The 25,363-nt window shown below is 43.2% G+C and overlaps 1 protein-coding gene across 1 annotated transcript in view; it reads right to left on the minus strand.

Moving 5' to 3' along the window:
* LOC130110470 (thyrotropin-releasing hormone-degrading ectoenzyme-like) overlaps nt 1–25,363 on the minus strand; it is a 373,072-nt gene that overhangs the window by 293,292 nt on the left and 54,417 nt on the right. Inside the window, exons 3-4 of the mRNA XM_056277578.1 lie at nt 25,002–25,278; nt 17,805–17,931 (exon numbers count right to left, since the gene is read on the minus strand). Of these exons, the coding sequence (XP_056133553.1) occupies nt 17,805–17,931; nt 25,002–25,278 (404 nt within the window). The remainder of the gene's footprint in view (nt 1–17,804; nt 17,932–25,001; nt 25,279–25,363) is intronic.

Consider the following 25,363-nt stretch of genomic DNA (forward strand, 5'->3'; position numbering starts at 1 on the left):
GCATCCCCGGGGTCTCTATCGGAGACTTTGAGCTGGAAGTTGCTGACCTGAAGGCATCAGACATGTGGATGAGTAAGTTCAAGTCACTTAATGGAGAGTTGGAAAGTCTTGCGCGACAGCGAGCAGAGCTGGCGAGGGAACACAAGTGGACAGAAATGAAAAATCTTCAACCTGAAGACCAGCTGATTCTTAAAACTTGGAACGAGCTTCCTGTGACATACCACACAATGCAGCGTGTGAGTATTGCCGTATTGACCATGTTTGGCTCTACATATGCATGTGAGCAGTCATTCTCACATATGAGGAACATTAAGACCAACCTACGCTCACGTTTAACTGATGGAAGCCTCAACGCCTGCATGAAGCTCAACCTCACCACGTATGAACCAGACTACAAGGCCATCAGCAAAACCATGCAGCACCAGAAGTCGCATTAAAAGTAAGACATATTTAATTTATTATACGTTAAAAATACTATATGGCTCTCAATGAAATATATTTAGAAATATTTGGCTTTTATGGCTCTCCCAGTCAAAAAGGTTCCTGACCCCTGGTCTACCAAAACCTTACTAATACAAGATCTGATTCTTGAACATACTTTCCATATGATTGGGTTATGTGAAACATGGCTGAAACCAAATGTTTTCCTTCCCTTAAATTAAGCTTCCCCACCTGACTATACTTATGCCCATGTAGCTCGGGCAAATAAACAAGGAGAGGGTGTTAAATCTATTTTCTAAATCTAAATCTATTTTCAATCTGACTTCTAGACTTGAATCTAAATTCCAGTCTTTTCAGGCTGTTGTTCTTTTCCATCTCCCCCAGCCAGGAACAGACTCGGCTCAGTCTAGATTGTGATACTCTATCGTCCTCCTGACTGTTACCCACTATTTCTCTTTAACAATTTTTATTGATTTTCACAATACATTTTTATGCACATACACATGAATATATATTGAATTAAATAACCATAAATGCATTGTACCTAATCCATATACATAGATTAGTACACATGTATCTTGCCATACATATTATTCATAATACACACACACATATATATAGAAAAAAAGAAAAAAGAAAAAGGAAAATAAGCAGACAAATAAAAGACAAAAATGGGGGGGGGGGTTCTCTGCCGCCTCAATCTAACTCTAATCTTCCTTATTGAGTGGGATTTGTAAACTCTTGTAATCGTCGAAAAAGGAGGTCCAAGTCTTCATAAACTTTTGTATAGAGCCTTGACGGGTGTATCTGATTTTCTCAAGTTTCAAAAACTGCATAACATCTTTAATCCATCTAAAATTAGGTTGTGCTTGTTGCTTCCATGAGAGAACAATGAGACGTCTAGCAAGCAAGGAGGTAAATGCTATGATTACATGTGCTTTACCTTTAAGGGTACGAGTTTCTGGAGCCAAACCAAATAGGGCGCATATGTGGTCAGGAGGAATGTCTTTTTGAAACATCTTGCTATAGGCATTAAAAATACCGGTCCAACATGTGTTAAGGTTAGGGCATTACCAGAACATATGTGCGTGATCTGCTGGTTGACTTCTACAGCGAGGACAGGAAGGGTCTGCATTAGGAAAAATTTTGGCCAGTCTAGCATTTGTCAAATGTGCTCTCAAAACAACCTTTAGTTGTATTAAGCTGTGTCTTACACATGGTGAGGAGGTATGTATTAAGCTAAGTACAGCCTTCCAGTCATCATCAGTCACTTCCCCTTCAAGGTCCTCTTCCCAAAGTCTCTAACAACTTGCAATGAATGGGGGGAGATACTACTTATTCTGTCATAAAGAATTGATACAAAGCCTTTGCAGTGTGGGGATAAAGAAAGAATGTGATTGATTGTATTGTTTGTTGGCAAATTTGGAAAATAAGTAATGTTTTTCTGGGCAAAGTGTCGGATTTGGAGATAACTGAAAAAGTTAGATTTTGGCAGATCATACATTTGGGAAAGTTGTGTAAATGAACCGAATTTTCCATCAACGTATAAATTAGAAAGTGACTTGATTCCCTTTGAGAACCAAACTCCAAAGGTAGAATCAGAGAGACAAGATGGAAAGTTGTAATTATTTTGGATATGGGAAAGTACTGATGTCGTATGCAACTTAAAATGTCTCCTAAATTGTGACCAAATTCTAACTGAATGGCACACTATTGGGTTGGAAGAAAATTGGCTTTGAGGATGGGGTGAGGAGGCACAAATTAAGGAGCATAAATTAAATGGGCTGGAAGCATGTTCCATTTGTACCCAGGCCTCACAGCTGTCTAGCACACACTCCCCCATCCAGGATAATATTTTCTTAATATTACAAGCCCAATAATAATAATAAATGAAATTAGATAGAGCAAAGCCAGCAAGCTTTTTAGTTCTCTGCAGCGCACTTCTTTTAATTCTCTGTGGTTTACCATTCCAGATAAACAAAGTTATATTCTTCTCTAATAAATTAAAAAAGGACTTCTTGATCAGAATGGGGATATTTTGGAATAGGTAAGTACATTTTGGTAATATAATCATTTTAATAAGATTGACTCATCCAACTATGGACAGGGGGAGCTTCATCCATCCAGCCATAATTTGTTTCAAATAAAATACCAAAATTATTGGTGAAAAGAGCCGAGAAAATGCATGTGATTTCAACCCCAAGATAGTTAAAGCCGTTTTTTACTATCTTGAATGGGAAATGTGAGAGAGACAAATTTACGCGGCACTTCCGGTCCATTTCCGCATTGGGGCCACCCTATGCTTTTCTTTTCCGGTGTAACGAGTAGCCAGTGATCGTGTCAGCTACATGGTTACCACAGTTCAGGGAAAGGGTTTTCTTTGGTTGGCTTTTTGGCCAAAGTTCAGAGGTTTTCTTTGGTTGGCTTTTTGGCCACAGTTCAGAGAAAGGGTTTTCTTTGGTTGGCTTTTTGGCAATCAAGTGATGGGAACAAACAAAGACGTTTTTCGGTGGTTTCTTCAAATTCAAAGCCTTCAACATCCGTGATTCGAAATCTGCTGTTGGTTTTCTGTGGAAGGATAACAATGGAATGCATGGACATTGCCGTTTTGTGGCAGGTCGATGGGCAACACACTCTCTATCCAACCATTCATTTAGGCGTTTCCGTGTATTAGTACAGCCACGCACCGCACAATATGTCCCTGAACCATTTTTTGATTTTCTAATGTCCATTTTTAATGTTTAATGTTGTTGAAGATATCGCAGATCTAGGCTCGCATGTTTACATCTGGCTACATATGTTTAGACCGGAAGAACAATGCACCCACCTTGGTGCCCTAGGTAAGGGCGGGAAAACTCATCTATAGGAAATAGGGTAGCTGCTTGATTAAGGGGGGACATTTCACTTTTCTGAAAATTAACTTTGTATCCTGAAACTTTTCCAAACTTAGTCAAAATATCAATAATGGGAGGAATGGAAGTTAAGGGGTTCGCAATATACAACAGAAGATCATCTGCATACAAAGACAGTTTATAAATTATGCCTGCACGTTCCACACCCAAACATTCCCTAGACTGTGTAAGAGCGATGGTTAAGGGCTCAATGGCAATAGTGAAAAGAAGGGGCGACAAGGGGCAGCCTTCATGAGTAGCCCTGCCAAGTGAGAAATATCTAGTTCGTTGTCCATTGGTGATTACACTAGCCAAAGGAAGAGAGTAAAGTAGTCTAATCCAAGAAATGAAGGTATCATCAAATCCAAATTTATTTAGGGCTGAAAACAAATATTGCCATTCAACCTGATCGAACGCTTTTTCAGCATCAAGTGACACAACCATTTCAGGGGAGCGGCTCAGAGGGGAGTATATAATATTTAGTAATTTTCTCAAGTTTGAGCTGGAATGCCTATTTAGAATGAAACCCGTTTGGTCTGGAGATATAATCTGAGGCAAAATCTTCTCTAATCTAGCTGCTAGAATTTTAGCTAGTATTTTATAATCTACACTTAATAAGGAAATCGGATGGTATGACACACACTGAAGTGGGTCTTTATCCTTTTTTGGCATAAGTATTATCAACGCTTGTCTTAGGGTTTGCGGAAGGCACCCCACTGACAGAGATTCATTAAGCATGGCTTGAAGCAGGGAGGACAAGTTGAAAGCAATTTTTTTGTAAAATTCAGAGGTGAAGCCATCTGGTCCAGGTGTCTTATTATTTTGTAAGGATTTAATAGCTTCTAGAATTTCCGTCTCAGAAATCTCACCACCCAGTGAGCAGTTCTGTAGGACCAAGACTGAGAGGAAGGTTAGGTTCTCCAGGAAGGAGTCAAGTTGTGGACGATTTCCATTACATTCAGAACCATATAACCTACTGTAATATTGCTTAAAATTTTTGTTTATTTCATCTGATCCATTACCATTTCCCCTGCTTGACTGCAAATCTTGGTGATTAAGCAAGAAGAAGCAGCTTGACGTGCTTGCTGGGCTAGTGTTGTACCAAGCTTTTGTGAGTAGATGTACCGCCCTGTCTGTCGAAAGTAAGTCAATTCTGTCTGCAGATGCAGTCTTTCTTTGAAAAGGGTTGGAGTAGGGAAGGAGGAGTAATATCTATCAATGTCAGCGATGGCTCTAGAGATATTATCAAGTCTAGAAGCTCTTGCTTTATTTACCCTAGAAGAGTATTCAATTATCTGCCAACAGAGATAGGCCTTGAGGGCCTCCCATTAGGATGAATGGGACGTTTCTGAGGAAAAATTAGTTGCAAGAAAAAAAAACTAATTTGAGAAGAGACAAAGTGTATGGATTGTTCATCAGCTAATAGGAGAGGGTTGAGTCTTCAGCAACGAGAGGGCCTGAGGCAGTTAGGTAGAGCTAAACAAAATGATATCGCACCATGATCTGAAATGATAATACTGTGATATGAGCAGGAGCTTACATTCCCCAGTAGTCTATCATCAAGAAGAAAGTAGTCAATGCAAGTATATGTATGGTGGACCTTAGAGAAGAAAGAAAAAACTTTTTGGTCAGGGAACTTAAATCTCCAGATGTCCGAGAGACAAGTCTGAGTGATGTAATCATTGATAACCTTAGCAGACTTAGGGAGGTTGAACTCTGTTTGATGATCTATCCAAAATGGAGTTGAAAACACAGTTAAAGTCACCTCCCAGTATCAAATTATAATCATTATGCACGGGTATAATAGAGAAAAGCTTGTTGAAAAAATGATGATCATCGCTGTTTGGGGCATAAACATTGACCAAAATAACAAGACTGGTGAACAGTTGCCCAGAGACAATAACAAATCTCCCGTTTGGATCACTAATTACCTCTTTCACTTGGAATGGGATATCTTTATGTATGAGGATTGCTGTTCCTCTAGCTTTAGCATTGAATCGTGAATGAAATACTTGACCAACCCATCCTCTTTTAAGGCAAACGGCATGATTACCTACAAGATGAGTTTCTTGCAGGAAGGCTACATCCGCATTTAAGTGATGTAAGTGGGACATGATTTTCTTATGCCTTTAGTACTTAGAGAGACAAAGTGGATGGGTTGGTTCCGAGTGTTATTAGAGGTCACTGTCATGTATCATTAACCAAGTTTGAATAGTACAAATGAGCAACAAGCAAACCCCGCCAAGGGCTTGGTACTTAATCACTGAAGATGAAGGAGACATGGGAGCAGCAGAGAAGATAGGAGGAAAGAAATAAAAACGAAAAAACGCAGAGGATGGAGCGTGAAGGTTGAGGGATGGCAGGGGTTAATTACCTCTACCGGCCTCTTGATACACCTAACCGCCATTGTAAGGCGCCTAACTTACACTTAAACTCTGATTTACGAAGTTTACTAATGTGAAACAACAGGAAGTGACAAATGTATCTACTTTTGCTTTAACTCTATCGAAGGACATGAAGAATAGTAGATAATTACTTTTGTATCAACGACTGAATAAAAGTGGATACAGTGAGATGTCAGCAAAATGAAAGTACCACCGCGAGAGAAAAGAACAAAAGAGTTTTAGTTAACCTTTTAACCGTCTTAAGCGTCCATGAGTGGGACTAAATAGTGCAGACCGAGAAGAAGTTTCATTATCCAGCAGAACGTTAACTTGCACATCAAAATCACCGCGATAAACACAAGTAGGGATTCACATGAATCCGTGACTGAAGCTTGCCTTATAGTTGTGAATTCAAAATTAAGACTACGTCGTTTTAACAGCTGTACACAAACACACAACCCTCCAAAAAGAAATCATACGAAAAAAGGGAAACGGTAAAGCGTCCGATCACCTTCCCCAGAGGCTACTCACCACCACCGGCGTGATCGCTGGTTGCTCCAGACCCAGTCGGCGCAGGCAGGGGTCGTGTGCAGCAGACGATTCGGAAGAAACGTCGACGCCTCGGCGGCAGAAAGAAAAATCCGTTTCTGTCCATCCTTGTCGGTGACCTGGAGTGTGGCAGCAGGGACAAACATCCTGTATGTAAAGCCAGCATTTCTCAGCTGCGACGTGACGGTCGAGTACGCGGCTCTTTTCTTCGAGACCTCCACGCTGTAGTGCGGGTGGAGGTGTATTTCGTACCCACGGAAACTGAGGGATCCCGCCTCCCTCGCCATCTTCAGGATGTGCTCTTCGTCTGGTAGTGGTGGATCCGTGCGATGAATGGACGTGTGGGGTCGTTCTGTTTCCTCCGTGGAGTGGGCACTCTGTGAGCCCGGTCCACAACTAAAGGGGTGGGGAAAGCGCCAGCACCAAACATTTCTTTCAGACATGCTTCAACAAAAGACGTGGAGGTTGTGAGCCTTCAGCTTTTTCCGGTATGCCCGTTACACGAACGTTGCTGCGCCTCGATCTGTTTTCCGCGTCGCCCAGCTTGAATTTGGGCGCTTCATCTTCCTTGTTCAGGGCTACACATGAGGATTCTAGGCAAACAAGTCTTGCTTGCATGTCATTGAGCGTCGTTTCCATGTGTACGATTGTCTGGCCGTGTCGGTCAATAATTTCCCGATCAGCAGAGTTGGACAGTTCGTTTGGATAGGATATGTTCCTCCGTGGCCTTCAGCAGCGTCTCCGTGTCCAGGGTTAGGGTTAGCGGCGAGTTGCTAGCTAGCTAGCTTCCACGGCGCTAGTTTGGCTAGTTTGTGCTTCGTCATCACGGTTAACGTCGTCATTATCGTCCTTTGCCTGTTGGTTATGCTTTTTGCTTGGTTTCCCCATCTCTGATAGTCTTTCGCAAAGATTTGCGCAAAGTAGTAGTGGAAGTAGAGTATGTTTCAACAAAATTTAGCCAGGATTTAAACAGAGCTCCCCGGTTTGTTACCTACTCCGCCATTAGTCAAACCGGAAGTTACTGACTATTGCTTGAAGGATTTGGAGAATCTGTCTCGGGTCTTGTTACTCATTCTGATGAGATTCTAATTCTTGGTGATTTCAATATTCATCTGTCTCCGAATCTGAACCAGGAAATGAAAATCGTTTTGTACTCAATAAATCTTTACATAAAATAATATTTCTCTCATCAAGTGTCTTCACTACAACCCTATGGAGCAGGCAAAGCGGCGGTGTGTTTATAGGTGAGGCGTTTGTGAAGTCAACATTGTTTCTGGCCAGACGCAGTTGGCCGGGTGAGAGGCTGCTGGAGCCGGCGACAGGCCGTATGAATGTGGGTCCAGCTCATGTTAAACTATTCCAGATGATCTTGGAGGTGAATCTTGCTGTTTCAGTGACCAGGACAGTCATTAAACTGAAGAGACATGCGGGGGTTCCTTATGCAGACCAGACTGAGCCAGCTCTCAGTTTTCATTGAGGTATGGGAAAACACGCTGCGGTAGCCAGGCGTACAGGGAGTTGTTTTAAGTAGGGGGGCTGCCAATTATAAAACCAAACATATTGTAACGTGCACGGATAAATAAACTCGCTTAGCCCTTGGCTAAGGGATCGGGTCGGACCCTTTAGTCGACTGATTAACGTTGTCGCCCGCGATGCAGGAGATACGGGTTCGCGTCCCAGCTGTGGCGATTCGCTGCATTGCTGTCAGAAGTGGGATGGTGAGACCGTGAGGTCATCGGAAGCGCGTGCGCCCAGGGGTGTGAGGGAGTTGATATGCTGAAGCGCGGGGACGCGCTTCCCGAAAGAGGGGGGTACTGTAACGTGCACGGATAAGTAGACACGTTAGTCAACTGGCTAACGTTGTCGCCCTCCGTGCAGTACGTACGGGATCGCGTCCCGGCTGTGGCGACGGTTCCCGGACTGCCCCCCCCCCAATTCGCTGCATTCCCCGTCACGGACCTACAGTCATGTCTGTGAATGTTCTCATTCATCCAGGTCCTGGTTCTCCAAAGGAGTTGAATCAAGTGCAACTGGACTTGGTATATATCCGTGAAGACGTTTCGCCTCTCATCCAAGAGGCTTCCTCAGTTCTGCCTTTCTGACTAGACCAAGCTAGTCTGACTGGCTGCTGATGAGACTCAGAATTTATCCTCTTTGGAGTCGTTGTCAGAGCTATAGATGTCCATGGCTCTTTGTGTCCCGATGTTTACCAACGCCCGTCGCTAACAGAGATGTAGATATGCGTGGCTCTCCTGTGCTCCGATGTCCAGCCAGGCCCGTCGCCATGCGAGCTATTGATTTGCATTTGTTTAGCAGCGACGGTGGTTGGGGGTGTTAGTCTCGGCTTCATTGTTCAGTGGTCATGAGAGTGGTTGGAGCCGTTAGTGAGCGACTGTTGTTCTTGGAGGCTAGGCTTCTTGAGTCTCCTGGGTAGAGATGAAAGGACGGCATTGTAAGTGGGAGATAGGTGGTGTCGCAGACCTCCTCCTCTGTTGAGAGATGGTTTTTCCAGTTTCACATAGATGGCTTCCTTCACCCCTCTTTCAAACCATCTATCTTCTCTGTCCAAAATGTGTACGTTGTTGTCCTCGAAGGAGTGTGTCTTCTCCTTTAGGTGTAGATAGACTGCTGAGTCTTGTCCTGAGGAGTTCGGCCTTCTCTGTTGGGCCATCCGTTTGTGCCGTGGTTGTTTGATTTCTCCTATGTATAGATCAGTGCAGTCCTCATTGCATTGTACAGCATACACCAGATTGCTTTTCTGGGTGTGTGGTACACGGTCTTTGGGCGCGGGCGCGGCTGGACATCGCAGCACAGGAGAGCCACGCATATCAATACCTCTGATAATGACGGGCGTTGCTAAACATCGGAACACAAAGAGCCATGGACATCTACAGCTCTGACAATGACTCCAAAGAGGATAAATATCTGATTCTCATCACCAGCCAGTCAGACAAGCTTGGTCTAGTCAGAAAGGCACGAACTGAGGAAGCCTCTTGGATGAGAGGCGAAACGTCTTCACGGATATATACCAAGTCCAGTTGCACTTGATTCAACTCCTTTGGATGACCTACAGTCAGTTAATCAGTACACGGTGTCCTACTTAGTTTGAGTCGAACCTCCAAAACAACAAGACAAGAATAACCACAACAAGAACACCACACCATTAAACCACAGTTTTAAATCTAACATTAACAGCCCCATCAGCCATCGCGCTCCCCCAGCGCAGAACCGCCGACAGTCAGAGCGACCGCATCCTGGTCGCTACAGTATGACGTCATTCTTGTGTATTAAGCTGCGTGTGCAGTAGATGTGGAATGGAGTGTTTACTCACTTTATTATTAAAATGTACATTCCACACAGCGTCGCCCACTGTGTAAAATAAAGATGTTTTATTTTTCACTTCATTATTAAAATGTACATTCCACATAGCCCCACCCACTCTGTAAAATACAGATTTTTTTTTTCATTAGTAAGTTAGGAAAAGTTAGGCTACTGTTGGGTCTAACATGTTACACGGCCATCTGCCACCACAAGGGGAGCTGCAACCCCCCCACACACACACACTTCCCGTGCTAATGGTTCTGCTAAGAAACGTGGCTGTAGGCCAAGTTTACTCCTTGGTTTTACATTTAGCAATTAATCACATCAAAACGTTCAGAGGGCTACGCAAGTAAAACAAAAGAAACGAATACTGTGTCTCATTCAGATGACATATCTGAGATGCAATATCTGTTAATGTGCTGTACACACACACACACACACACACACACACACACACACACACAACAACAACAATTAGCAGTGATCATGTGATTGATGGCAGGTCACATGCTTACCATCAGCTCCTGCACACTGACGCATCGTCAGTATGAAAAACAAAATGCAAACCCACCAATTTGTCTGATTACACAAACTACAGGAATCTCAAAAATATTCACAAAACCTCCAGAAGCATGAAGATGTAAGTGTCCAGATGAAAGCCGACACTGTCCAAATCATAAAGCCACATTTACTGATGCACACACACAGGAAACCAGAGGGAAATGGAAGAAAGAGCCTCATTAAAGAAGCTTCATCAACTGATGGAAGACTCTAATGAAACCAGACTGAAGGATTTTCAGCCACAAGCTCATGACATGTTCCCTTAAACGTGTATAGGGCGCAGGAAGGGGAAGTGACCTGATTTGGGTAAAGAGAAGGAAATGCAACGCTTTGACTGAAAATTGAAATCCTGACTGCAAATTACTTTGGACAGGAAGGAAGTGTCTCACATAGTTAATACGGGCATGTAATGACAGGGTACGTGATCATGTTAACTTATCTGCCTGTGCAGAAAAAACAACATGCACAGATGTGACGGGGCTAATGGACTCAGGCAGAGAGGAAGTGTACAACATGACTCAGTATGGCCATAAAGAAATTAGAAGAAAGTGTAAAACATGACTCAGTATGGCGATAAAGAAGTTAGAAGAAAGTGTACAACATGACTCAGTGTGGCCATAAAGAAGTTAGAAGAAAGTGTACAACATGACTCAGTGTGGCCATAAGGAAGTTAGAAGAAAGTGTACAACATGACTCAGTGTGGCCATAAAGAAGTTAGAAGAAAGTGTACAACATGATTCAGTGTGGCCATAAAGAAGTTAGAAGAAAGTGTACAACATGATTCAGTGTGGCCATAAAGAAGTTAGAAGAAAGTGTACAACATGATTCAGTGTGGCCATAAAGAAGTTAGAAGAAAGTGTACAACATGACTCAGTGTGGCCATAAAGAAGTTAGAAGAAAGTGTACAACATGACTCAGTGTGGCCATAAAGAAGTTAGAAGAAAGTGTACAACATGATTCAGTATGGGCATAAAGAAGTTAGAAGAAAGTGTACAACATGATTCAGTGTGGCCATAAAGAAGTTACAAGAAAGTGCACAACATGACTCAGTATGGGCATAAAGAAGTTACAAGAAAGTGTACAACATGACTCAGTGTGGCCATAAAGAAGTTAGAAGAAAGTGTACAGCATGACTCAGTATGGCCATAAAGAAGTTAGAAGAAAGTGCACAACATGATTCAGTATGGGCATAAAGAAGTTACAAGAAAGTGTACAACATGACTCAGTGTGGCCATAAAGAAGTTAGAAGAAAGTCTACAACATGACTCAGTGTGGCCATAAAGAAGTTAGAAGAAAGTGTACAACAAGACTCAGTATGTGCATAAGGAAGTTAGAAGAAAGTGTACAACATGACTCAGTGTGGCCATAAAGAAGTTAGAGGAAAGTGTACAACATGATTCAGTATGGGCATAAAGAAGTTAGAAGAAAGTGTACAACATGATTCAGTGTGGCCATAAAGAAGTTACAAGAAAGTGCACAACATGACTCAGTATGGGCATAAAGAAGTTACAAGAAAGTGTACAACATGACTCAGTGTGGCCATAAAGAAGTTAGAAGAAAGTGTACAACATGACTCAGTATGGCCATAAAGAAGTTAGAAGAAAGTGCACAACATGATTCAGTATGGGCATAAAGAAGTTACAAGAAAGTGTACAACATGACTCAGTGTGGCCATAAAGAAGTTAGAAGAAAGTGTACAACATGACTCAGTGTGGCCATAAAGAAGTTAGAAGAAAGTGTACAACAAGACTCAGTATGGGCATAAAGAAGTTAGAAGAAAGTGTACAACATGACTCAGTGTGGCCATAAAGAAGTTAGAAGAAAGTGTACAACATGATTCAGTGTGGCCATAAAGAAGTTAGAAGAAAGTGTACAACATGACTCAGTATGGAAATAAAGAAGTTAGAAGAAAGTGTACAACATGACTCAGTATAGCCATAAAGAAGTAAGAAGAAAGTGTACAGCATGATTCAGTGTGGCCATAAAGAAGTTAGAAGAAAGTGTACAACATGATTCAGTGTGGCCATAAAGAAGTTAGAAGAAAGTGTACAACATGACTCAGTATGGGCACAAAGAAGTTAGAAGAAAGTGTACAACATGACTCAGTATGGGCATAAAGAAGTTAGAAGAAAGTGTGCAACACTATTCAGTGTGGGCATAAAGAAGTTAGAAGAAAGTGTACAACATGACTCAGTGTGGCCATAAAGAAGTTAGAAGAAAGTGTACAACATGATTCAGTGTGGCCATAAAGAAGTTAGAAGAAAGTGTACAACATGATTCAGTGTGGGCATAAAGAAGTTAGAAGAAAGTGTACAACATGACTCAGTATGGAAATAAAGAAGTTAGAAGAAAGTGTACAACATGATTCAGTGTGGCCATAAAGAAGTTAGAAGAAAGTGTACAACATGATTCAGTGTGGCCATAAAGAAGTTACAAGAAAGTGTACAACATGACTCAGTATGGCCATAAAGAAGTTAGAAGAAAGTGTACAACATGATTCAGTGTGGCCATAAAGAAGTTAGAAGAAAGTGTACAGCATGACTCAGTATGGCCATAAAGAAGTTAGAAGAAAGTGTACAACATGACTCAGTATGGCCATAAAGAAGTTAGAAGAAAGTGTACAACATGATTCAGTATGGCCATAAAGAAGTTACAAGAAAGTGTACAACATGACTCAGTATGGGCATGAAGAAGTTAGAAGAAAGTGTACAACATGACTCAGTATGGCCATAAAGAAGTTAGAAGAAAGTGTACAACATGACTCAGTGTGGCCATAAAGAAGTTAGAAGAAAGTGTACAACATGACTCAGTGTGGCCATAAAGAAGTTAGAAGAAAGTGTACAACATGACTCAGTATGGCCATAAAGAAGTTAGAAGAAAGTGTACAACATGACTCAGTGTGGCCATAAAGAAGTTAGAAGAAAGTGTGCCACATGACTCAGTATGGGCATGAAGAAGTTAGAAGAAAGTGTACAACATGACTCAGTGTGGCCATAAAGAAGTTAGAAGAAAGTGTACAACATGACTCCGTGTGGCCATAAAGAAGTTAGAAGAAAGTGTACAACATGACTCAGTATGGCCATAAAGAAGTTAGAAGAACGTGTACAACATGATTCAGTGTGGCCATAAAGAAGTTAGAAGAAAGTGTACAACATGACTCAGTATGGCCATAAAGAAGTTAGAATAAAGTGTACAACATGACTCAGTATGGCCATAAAGAAGTTACAAGAAAGTGCACAACATGACTCAGTATGGCCATAAAGAAGTTAGAAGAAAGGAAAGTTAAGAGAGTTGCCCAATTTGGCCATGAAAATGAACACAATGTGTTGATACATGTAATTAACTGGTACAGGAAGGAAGTGCTACACATCATGTAGGGGCATGGACGGAGAAGAAGAAAGCCAACTTGTGTTTACATGGTTTACTCAGGACATACTGCAGTGTTTATATGATTTACTCAGGACATACTCCAGTGTTTATATGGCTTACACAGGACGTACTGCAGTGTTTATATGGCTTACACAGGACGTACTGCAGTGTTTATATGGTTTCCCCCCGACATACTGCAGTGTTTATATGGTTTACACAGGACGTACTGCAGTGTTTATATGGCTTACACCGGACGTACTGCAGTGTTTATATGGTTTACTCAGGACATACTGCAGTGTTTAAATGGCTTACATAGGATGTACTACAGTGTTTATATGGCTTACACAGGACGTACTGCAGTGTTTACATGGCTTACACAGGACGTACTGCAGTGTTTATATGGCTTACACAGGACGTACTGCAGTGTTTATATGGTTTACTCAGGACATACTGCAGTGTTTAAATGGCTTACACAGGACGTACTGCAGTGTTTATATGGCTTACACAGGACGTACTGCAGTGTTTATATGGCTTACACAGGACGTACTGCAGTGTTTACATGGCTTACAATGGACGTACTGCAGTGTTTATATGGTTTACTCAGGACATACTGCAGTGTTTAAATGGTTTACTCAGGATGTACTGCAGTGCTTCCATGGTTTACTCAGGATGTACTGCAATGTTTACATGGGTTACTCAGGACATACTGCAGTGTTTATATGGCTTACACAGGACGTACTGCAGTGTTTATATGGTTTACTCAGGACATGCTGCAGTGTTTACATGGCTTACTCAGGATGTACTGCAGTGTTTATATGGTTTACACAGGATGTAGTGCGGTGTTTACATGGTTTACTCAAGACGTACTGCAGTATTTATATGGTTTACACAGGATGTACTGCAGTGTTTACATGGTTTAGTCAGGACATCCTGCAGTGTTTACATGGTTTAGTCAGGACATCCTGCAGTGTTTACATGGTTTAGTCAGGACATTCTGCAGTGTTTACGTGGTTTAGTCAGGACATCCTGCAGTGTTTACATGGTTTAGTCAGGACATCCTGCAGTGTTTACATGGTTTAGTCAGGACATTCTGCAGTGTTTACGTGGTTTAGTCAGGACATCCTGCAGTGTTTACATGGTTTACACATGACATCCTGCAGTGTTTACATGGTTTAGTCAGGACATCCTGCAGTGTTTACATGGTTTACACAGGACATCCTGCAGTGTTTACATGGTTTAGTCAGGACATTCTGCAGTGTTTACGTGGTTTAGTCAGGACATCCTGCAGTGTTTACATGGTTTACACAGGACATCCTGCAGTGTTTATATGGTTTAGTCAGGACATTCTGCAGTGTTTACATGGTTTAGTCAGGACATCCTGCAGTGTTTACATGGTTTACACATGACATCCTGCAGTGTTTACATGGTTTAGTCAGGACATCCTGCAGTGTTTACATGGTTTACACAGGACATCCTGCAGTGTTTACATGGTTTAGTCAGGACATTCTGCAGTGTTTACGTGGTTTAGTCAGGACATCCTGCAGTGTTTACATGGTTTACACAGGACATCCTGCAGTGTTTACATGGTTTAGTCAGGACATCCTGCAGTGTTTACATGGTTTAGTCAGGACATCCTGCAGTGTTTACATGGTTTAGTCAGGACATCCTGCAGTGTTTACATGGTTTACACAGGACATCCTGCAGTATGTCCATGGTTTACTCAGGACGTACTGCAGTGTTTATATGGTTTAGTCAGGACATCCTGCAGTGTTTACATGGTTTAGTCAGGACATCCTGCAGTGTTTACATGGTTTACACAGGACATCCTGCAGTATGTCCATGGTTTACTCAGGGCGTACTGCAGTGTTTATATGGTTTAGTCAGGACATCCTGCAGTGTTTACATGGTTTAGTCAGGACATTCTGCAGTGTTTACGTGGTTTAGTCAGGACATCCTGCAGTGTTTATATGGCTTACACATGACATCCTGCAGTGTTTACATGGTTTAGTCAGGACATCCTGCAGTGTTTATATGGTTTAGTCAGGACATCCTGCAGTGTTTACATGGTTTAGTCAGGACATCCTGCAGTGATTACATGGTTTAGTCAGGACATCCTGCAGTGTTTACATGGTTTACACAGGACATCCTGCAGTATGTCCATGGTTTACTCAGGACGTACTGCAGTGTTTATATGGTTTAGTCAGGACATCCTGCAGTGTTTACATGGTTTAGTCAGGACATCCTGCAGTGTTTACATGGTTTACACAGGACATCCTGCAGTATGTCCATGGTTTACTCAGGACGTACTGCAGTGTTTATATGGTTTAGTCAGGACATCCTGCAGTGTTTACATGGTTTAGTCAGGACATCCTGCAGTGTTTACATGGTTTAGTCAGGACATCCTGCAGTGTTTACATGGTTTACACAGGACATCCTGCAGTATGTCCATGGTTTACTCAGGACGTACTGCAGTGTTTATATGGTTTAGTCAGGACATCCTGCAGTGTTTACATGGTTTAGTCAGGACATCCTGCAGTGTTTACATGGTTTACACAGGACATCCTGCAGTATGTCCATGGTTTACTCAGGACGTACTGCAGTGTTTATATGGTTTAGTCAGGACATCCTGCAGTGTTTACATGGTTTAGTCAGGACATCCTGCAGTGTTTCTATGGTTTACACAGGACATCCTGCAGTGTTTATATGGCTTACACAGGACATCCTGCAGTGTTTACATGGTTTACACAGGACATCCTGCAGTGTTTACATGGCTTAGTCAGGACATCCTGCAGTGTTTACGTGGTTTAGTCAGGACATCCTGCAGTGTTTACATGGTTTACACAGGACATCCTGCAGTGTTTACATGGTTTACACAGGACATCCTGCAGTGTTTACATGGTTTAGTCAGGACATCCTGCAGTGTTTACATGGTTTAGTCAGGACATCCTGCAGTGTTTACATGGCTTAGTCAGGACATCCTGCAGTGTTTACATGGTTTACACAGGACATCCTGCAGTGTTTACATGGTTTACACAGGACATCCTGCAGTGTTTACATGGTTTACACAGGACATCCTGCAGTGTTTACATGGTTTAGTCAGGACATCCTGCAGTGTTTACATGGTTTAGTCAGGACATCCTGCAGTGTTTACATTGTTTAGTCAGGACATCCTGCAGTGTTTACATGGTTTACACAGGACATCCTGCAGTATGTCCATGGTTTACTCAGGACGTACTGCAGTGTTTATATGGTTTAGTCAGGACATCCTGCAGTGTTTACATGGTTTAGTCAGGACATCCTGCAGTGTTTATATGGTTTACACAGGACATCCTGCAGTGTTTATATGGCTTACACAGGACATCCTGCAGTGTTTACATGGTTTACACAGGACATCCTGCAGTGTTTACATGGATTAGTCAGGACATCCTGCAGTGTTTACATGGCTTAGTCAGGACATCCTGCAGTGTTTACATGGTTTACACAGGACATCCTGCAGGGTTTACATGGTTTACACAGGACATCCTGCAGTGTTTACATGGTTTAGTCAGGACATCCTGCAGTGTTTACATGGTTTAGTCAGGACATCCTGCAGTGTTTACATTGTTTAGTCAGGACATCCTGCAGTGTTTACATGGTTTAGTCAAGACGTACTGCAGTGTTTACATTGTTTAGTCAGGACATCCTGCAGTGTTTACATGGTTTAGTCAGGACATCCTGCAGTGTTTACATGGTTTACACGGGACGTACTGCAGTGTTTACATGGCTTACACAGGACGTACTGCAGTGTTTACATGGTTTACTCCGGAAGTACTGCAGTGTTTCCATGGTTTACTCAGGACATCCTGCAGTGTTTATATGGCTTACACGGGATGTACTGCAGTGTTTACATGGCTTACACAGGACATCCTGCAGTGTTTACATGGCTTACACAGGATGTACTGCAGTGTTTACATGGCTTACACAGGATGTACTGCAGTGTTTACATGGCTTACACAGGCCGTATTGCAGTGTTTATATGGTTTACTCAGGACATCCTGCAGTGTTTACATGGTTTACTCAGGATGTACTGCAGTGTTTATATGGTTTACTCAGGATGTACTGCACTGTTTGACAAACAACTGATTCTGGCAGGCATGAAGCACACATCACACCTAATAAGGCCACGCAGGCAGCACAGGAAAGAGAAGCTCTTATAATTTTACTTAATTTATGCATAAAAGAAGCATTTAATGTTAACAAATAAGGTCATAGAGCCAGAAGAGGAAAAGAAAGTAGTTTGCAGCCTTACCTAATTTGGGCAGGGAGTATGGGACTTTGAAGTAGTCTTGGTAAAATCCCAGAAGCCTCTGGGTGATCTGGAGTGCGTATTCTCCTGCACCACTGGAAATGGCATCAGGCCGTGCATACAGACGGATCTAAACAAGGGCACAGAGCGAAGTGGGATGAGGCCAGATGTACATGCAGATCAACAGCAGACACAGAGATGTGCAATTAGGGTCAATGTTCGTTCAGATGTACCGAGAGGAAGGCATGGAATGAGGCCAAGTCACACTGAGAGCACAGAGACAGTCCGGCCTGCTCACATCCAGATATTCTGCTGGAGTTCAAATCCAGAGTTCTGATAAAACCACGGTTCACCTACACACATCTAATCCTGTAATTTAAACTCAGAGTCCATGTTGTCCTCCCGTCACTGAGCTTGATAAAATGGCGCATGGACCAGGTGATGACTTATACTAACACGTGTTGACCTACAGATATACTAGCTAATAGATACTGAAGCTACATCTCTAAATTCTGCTGACGAGATTATCGAGTATAGATTACGGAGTATAGATTATGACGAATTGATGACTTAATTGATTATGGCTAATGACTATTGCAAACTGTTCTCTTCTCTAACATGTCTTTTCTCTCTCTCTGAATGATGTCTTCTCCTTTCTCTTTCTCTGTGTTTGAATGGTGTCATGTGAGTCTCTCTTGCAGGCATGTGCAGTCGGTTCTCCTCCCAGGTCTCCGTGGTGATGGTGGTCACCATTTAGATGCTGCCTGCCCTTCCTCTCCTCACATACATTTTTCTTTTTTTACATGATGATGCTGGTCACGTGGCTTGGGTCCTGGACTGCTCCGTTGGCATCTGGACACTGCTTGGCAGCCTGTGCATCATGTTCTTCATAAATTGTATGTCCATTATGATTCTGTTATCCTCTTTCAATGTTGTATTATGTAAATTGCGTGAACACAACATCCATTGCACGCTGTCCATCTTGGGAGAGAGATCGATCCCTCCTCTGTTGCTCTCCCTGAGGTTTCTTCCTATTTTTTCTCCCTGTTAAAGGGTTTTTTTAGGGAGTTTTTCCTTATCCGATGAGAGGGTCTAAGGACAGGATGTTGTGTTGCTGTTAAGCCCACTGAGGCAAATTTGTAATTTGTGATATTGGGCTATACAAATGAAATTGATTTGATTTGATTTGATTTAATTGGAATTTGGGTTTGTACATGAAGGAAGGTTAGTTGAATTATCACAAGCAGCAGATAAGGATTTAACAGCTTTCCAAAACTTCCTCGGATCATTCAAGTTTTCAGTAGTGACGGATAGATAAAAATCAGCTTCGGCTTTTCTAAAGAGAGAAGTAAATTTGTTTCTCAGCTGTCTAAAAAGAAGCCAGTCAGCCTTAGTACCTGACTTTCTTGCTTTTGCCCACACCACATTTCATTCATGAAGCAGGCTTGAGAACTCAGTGGTGAACCAGGGATTATCCCGCCCCTTGATTCTAAATTTATGAATAGGGGTATGTTTGTTTAAAATATCCAGAAAACTACCATGGAAAAATGTCCAGGTCATTTCACCATCATCAATAAGGGCAATTTGATTCCAGTCAACATGAGATAAATCATGTAGAAAACCCTGCTCAACAAACAGCTTCATATTGCGTCTTTGGACAAAACGAGGCTTATACTTAGGGACCTTAGTATCTCTGATAGCAGCTATCACACACTGATCACTCACATCATTTGGGAAGACACCGATAGCAGAGTACTTGTAGGGGGCATTAGTTAGGACTAGATCAATGAGAGATGATTTCTTGGGACATTTGGGATTTGGTCTTGCAGGAGAGTTAATTATTTGCGTCAGATTTGAAGAATCACATTCTGGTTTAAATGCATCGGACACAGGCAACAACCAATCCCAGTTTAGATCACCAACCACAACAATCTCATTGTAGTGCACCTTAGACAGCAAGTTAACAAGTGTAGATAAAGAATGACTAATCGCAGATGGAGGTCTATAACACCCAACCATCATGACATGGCGATCCTTGGACACTTCAAGATTTAGGGCCAGGAACTCAAGTTGTTTACTCAATGATTCTGAGAGCACTAGCTTAGCACTGAATTTGCATTTGATGTAGATAGCAACACCACTACCTTTTTGGGACACATTATAGCCATGAATACCAATATCCTTGTCAAGAACAGGCTTAGTTAGCCAAGTTTCATATAGTACAACAACATCAGCATCAGTTGAATTTATCCAAACCTTTACCATATCCAATTTTGAGATTACGCTCCGAACATTTAGGTGAATAATACCCAGACCAGACCTACATTTAAAATCAGCTGGGGTATTACAAGTATTGATGTCAGCATCAGCAGGGCTAGGGTTTGGCTGCACATTACCAGACATTAACAATAAAAGAATGACAAGATATCTCTCTTTAGTATTTCCACTGCAAGGCAGTGTATTTTTAGCGTGTAACATGGTAACAAAATTAGCGAGAGAATTCTCAGAAAGCATAAAACAGCTTTTTAAAACAGAGAGACTCAGGAGGCAGAGCAACTCAGTCCCCGAGTCAGAATCTCCATGAGGATTGCCCGGCATCTGCTCACGCAGTTTAGGCAAAGTGCTAGTAATCACACTGGGTACGACAGGTGGAGAGTGCACCTTCCCCGGTACACTCTCCCGTCAGAGGTCGGTTTGCCCAAAGTCCCAGAGCGAGAGCACAATAACCAGCACAAGAAGGAAATTCATTTCCGGAAATGTGCCTGTTCGAATGTTTGTAATGTGAGGTGATTCAGTTCAAGTTCAGTCCTGTATGTGTGCGTGCATGTGTGTATAGTGAGTGAGTGAGTGAGGATGTGTGTAGGCTATGTCCGCCGGGAAGCGGGGAGGGGGAAAGGGCAACACAGCGAATGTTCGGTAGGCCATGTAAGATAGTTCAGTTCAGTTCAAGTTCAAGCCTGTGTGTGTGTGTGTGTGTGTGTGTGTGTGTGTGTGTGTGTGTGTGTGTGTGTGTGTGTGTGTGTGTGTGTGTGTGTGTGAGTGTGTGTAAGTTGGCCAAGGAAGCCGGGAGGGGGAAAGGAAGAGCGGGACCTTAGTTGGAGGTGGGCTGGCAACAGTCAGGGGGAGAGTGGCAAGCAAGAGCAGCGCAGCAGGCAGGCAGAAGCAGGAGGAAGGCAGTGAGGGAGGCCGGCAGCGAGGGAGGCCGGCAGACCCAGGCCAGGCAGAACAACAAGCGAGCAAGTGTGGAGCATAATCCGAACAACGATAAAATCCTCGGCTTGGCGGAGTATAGTCAGTGGATCATATGGTCAGGATAGTATGGTCAGGATAGTATGATCAGGATCGTATGGTCAGGATCGTATGGTCAGGATAGTATGGTCAGGATCATATGGTCAGGATCGTATGGTCAGGATCGTATGGTCAGGATAGTATGATCAGGATCGTATGGTCAGGATAGTATGGTCAGGATCATATGGTCAGGATCGTATGGTCAGGATCGTATGGTCAGGATAGTATGGTCAGGATAGTATGGTCAGGATAGTATGGTCAGGACAGTATGGTCAGGATCGTATGGTCAGGATAGTAAGGTCAGGATAGTATGGTCAGGATCGTATGGTCAGGATCGTATGGTCAGGATCGTATGGTCAGGATCGTATGGTCAGGATAGTATGGTCAGGATCGTATGGTCAGGATCGTATGGTCAGGATCGTATGGTCAGGATCGTATGGCCAGGATCGTATGGTCAGGATAGTATGGTCAGGATAGTATGGTCAGGATCGTATGGTCAGGATAGTATGGTCAGGATCGTATGGTCAGGATAGTAAGGTCAGGATAGTAAGGTCAGGATAGTATGGTCAGGATCGTATGGTCAGGATAGTATGGTCAGGATCGTATGGTCAGGATCGTATGGTCAGGATCGTATGGTCAGGATAGTATGGTCAGGATCGTATGGTCAGGATAGTAAGGTCAGGATAGTATGGTCAGGATCGTATGGTCAGGATAGTATGGTCAGGAACGTATGGTCAGGATAGTATGGTCAGGATAGTAAGGTCAGGATAGTATGGTCAGGATCGTATGGTCAGGATAGTATGGTCAGGATCGTATGGTCAGGATAGTAAGGTCAGGATAGTATGGTCAGGATCGTATGGTCAGGATAGTATGGTCAGGATCGTATGGTCAGGATAGTATGGTCAGGATAGTAAGGTCAGGATAGTATGGTCAGGATCGTATGGTCAGGATAGTATGGTCAGGATCGTATGGTCAGGATAGTAAGGTCAGGATAGTATGGTCAGGATCGTATGGTCAGGATAGTATGGTCAGGATAGTATGGTCAGGATAGTAAGGTCAGGATAGTATGGTCAGGATCGTATGGTCAGGATAGTTAGGTCGGGATCGTATGGTCAGGATCGTATGGTCAGGATAGTATGGTCAGGATCGTATGGTCAGGATAGTATGGTCAGGATCGTATGGTCAGGATCGTAGGGCCAGGATCGTATGGTCAGGATAGTATGGTCAGGATCGTATGGTCAGGATCGTATGGTCAGGATAGTATGGTCAGGATCGTATGGTCAGGATAGTATGGTCAGGATCGTAGGGTCAGGATCGTAGGGTCAGGATCGTATGGTCAGGACCGTATGGTCAGGATCGTATGGTCAGGATCGTATGGTCAGGATTGTATGGTCAGGACCGTATGGTCTGGACTTTGAGAGGCAGCTCCTGGATTTTAGTGCCAAATAACAACTTTAGAGCCAAACAAACAGTAAAAACCAAACACATCTCAAAGGATGAACAGACGTGGAGACGCGCGCGCGGCCATCTTGGATACATACCAAGCTACAACTCAGCTAACATGATACACATGTTCTTCTATCCTCCTCCACTCTGCTCTTCTATCCTCTCCTCTATTCTCTTCTCTTCTCCTCCACTCTCCTCTATTTTCCTGTCCTCTATTCTCCTCCCCTCTATTCTCCTATCCTCTCCACTATTATCTTCTCTTCTACTCTACTCTCCTCTTGTATCCTCTCCTCTCCTCTAGTCTCCTCTCTTCTATTCTCCTCTCCACTATTCTGCTCTCCTCTATTCTCTTCTATTCTCCTCTCCTCTCCACTATTATCTTCTCTTCTCCTCTCCTCTCCTCTTGTATCCTCTCTTCTATTCTCCTCACCTCTATTCTCTTCTATTCTCCTCTTTTATCCTCTCCTCTATTCTCCTCTCCTCTCCTCTATTCTCTTCTAGTCTCCTCTATTCTCTTCTATTCTCCTCTCCTTTATTCTCTTCTATTCTCCCCTCCTCTGTTCTCTTTTATTCTCCTCCTCTCTTCTATTCTCTTCTATTCTCCTCTACTCTCCTCTATTCTCCTCTACTCTCTTCTATTCTCCTCTATTCTCTTCTACTCTCCTCTCCTCTATTCTCTTCTATTCTCTTCTACTCTCCTCTATTCTCCTCTACTCTCCTCTCCTCTATTCTCCTCTACTCTACTCTCCTTGGCCATGGGGTCTCTTGTTGCTTTCCTTCTGGATGATGGATGAGCTGATGGATGCTTGGTTGCCACCGTAATTTGATAGATGGTTTAGTAAACCCCGCAGACAGTCAAACATCATGATAACACACACACACACACACACACACACACACACACACACACACACACACACACAAGCCCACGCACCCACACCATCACGGAAATTGAGCTCCTCTTTATTTACAGTAAACCAAACCTCTGACATCTGGCTGGTAACATCGTGTTATTACATCATTATCGTGTTATTACATCATGTTATTACATAATTATCGTGTTCTTACATCATGTTATCACGTTATTATTTCATTACATTGGCTTTAATGTTATACAATATCTTATTGCAATTTATCTTAAAATTTATTTCTGATTTTTCCCTTTTTTCTCCCAATTTAGTGGCCAATTGATCCCTATTTTAATTCAAACACCCACCCTCGTATTGCATGCGTTCGCCAACTGCATCTCTCCGGCCGGCAGTCTCGAAGGAGACGCCTCCCCACTTTCGTGACAAGGCGAATCCAAGCCGAACCACTGTTTTTCCGACACACACAGAGACGCATTCACATGACGAACACAAGCCGACTCCGCCCCCCTCCCGAAGACAGCGTTGCCAATGATCGCTGCTTCATCGAGTCCGGCCATAGTCGGATCTGACGGGACCGGGGCGTGATCCCCAGTCCCCAGTGGGCAACTGCATCGACACCAAGCCGATGCTTAGACCGCTACGCCACCGCGGACCCTTTTATTGCAATTTATTAATATAAAGCAGTTGAGAACTTCAATCAAAGGGTTTAGTCTGAGATAAGATTTAGATTTTAGTGGTAGGCCACACACACACACACACACACACACACACACAAACAGCTCATATCTGGGCCATCCTCCACCTTCTCACCGTGTGTGTGTGTGTGTGTGTGTGTGTGTGTGTGATGGATATGATGTTGTCCTTGGGTTATGGCAGACAAGATGAATGAGCTGTAGTTACACTGATAGAGGGATGACTGGAGAAAGAGAAGAAGGAGAGAGGACAGGAGGACACAACGTGTGTGTGTGTGTGTGTTTGTATAAATTTATGCATGCCTTTGTTGTGTGTGCTCACTTGTCCTTGTGTAAATTTATGGATGAATGTGCCTATGATTTGATGTGTGTGTGTGTGTGTGTGTGTGTGTGTGTGTGTGTGTGTGTGTGTGTGTGTGTGGGACGGTGACAGAGGTAAGCTCGGGCTTCATTGACATGTGACAACCACAACATTTAAATGAAAGGTCATTAACTCTCCCTGTCATTGGAGACGATGTGACGTCAGTCACTGGCTCTTATGAATGGCGGCCATGTTGTATTTGTGTTTAAGCAGTGTTTTCATGAGCAAATAGCCGCTTCAGCATCAGGGTGATGCTACACTGACGTGTACCAGGAGAACGGTGCCTTTTGGAGTCCCACTCCGCGCCCCCAACACCTGCTCTTGTAACTTGGACTGAGCGGGTACGATCTAACCGCCAGTGATAGGTTTATCCTAGGATGGGGTGGGTCATGCCTTCGCCATCCTAGGAAACAAATGTCGCTCACGGGAGCATGAGCTTACCCTGCACTGTAATCTAGCTTTACTGAGTCCAGTATCTGTCATACGACTATTACTCTGTGTGTGTGTGTGTGTATGTGTGTGTGTGTGTGTGTGTTTTACTGACCATCACGCCATTGTGGGTGTGTGTTTCTCTGTAGGTGAAGTTACAGACGACCCAGGCCAGAAAATAGGTAGACATGCGCGGTGTGCGGGCGAACTGATTGGTCACCCAGCCATCCTCCTCAGCCAATGAGCTTCTCTGGACGGGCATGTTGGAAAGAGAGATGTATTCTGGGTCATGTCGGAGGGAGAGAGAGAAGGTGGCTTTATAGATCGGCTCATCGAAGCAAGGAAATGCCTTCCGTGCATGGACAGGACTGAACTGTGTCACTGCAAGGTACCTAGAAAAAAGAGTGAGAGAGAGAGAGAGAGAGAGAGAGAGAGAGAGAGAGAGAGAGAGAGAGAGAGAGAGAGAGAGAGAGAGAG

The sequence above is a fragment of the Lampris incognitus genome, chromosome 3, assembly GCF_029633865.1.
Source record: "Lampris incognitus isolate fLamInc1 chromosome 3, fLamInc1.hap2, whole genome shotgun sequence".
In the NCBI taxonomy this organism is placed as follows: domain Eukaryota; kingdom Metazoa; phylum Chordata; class Actinopteri; order Lampriformes; family Lampridae; genus Lampris; species Lampris incognitus.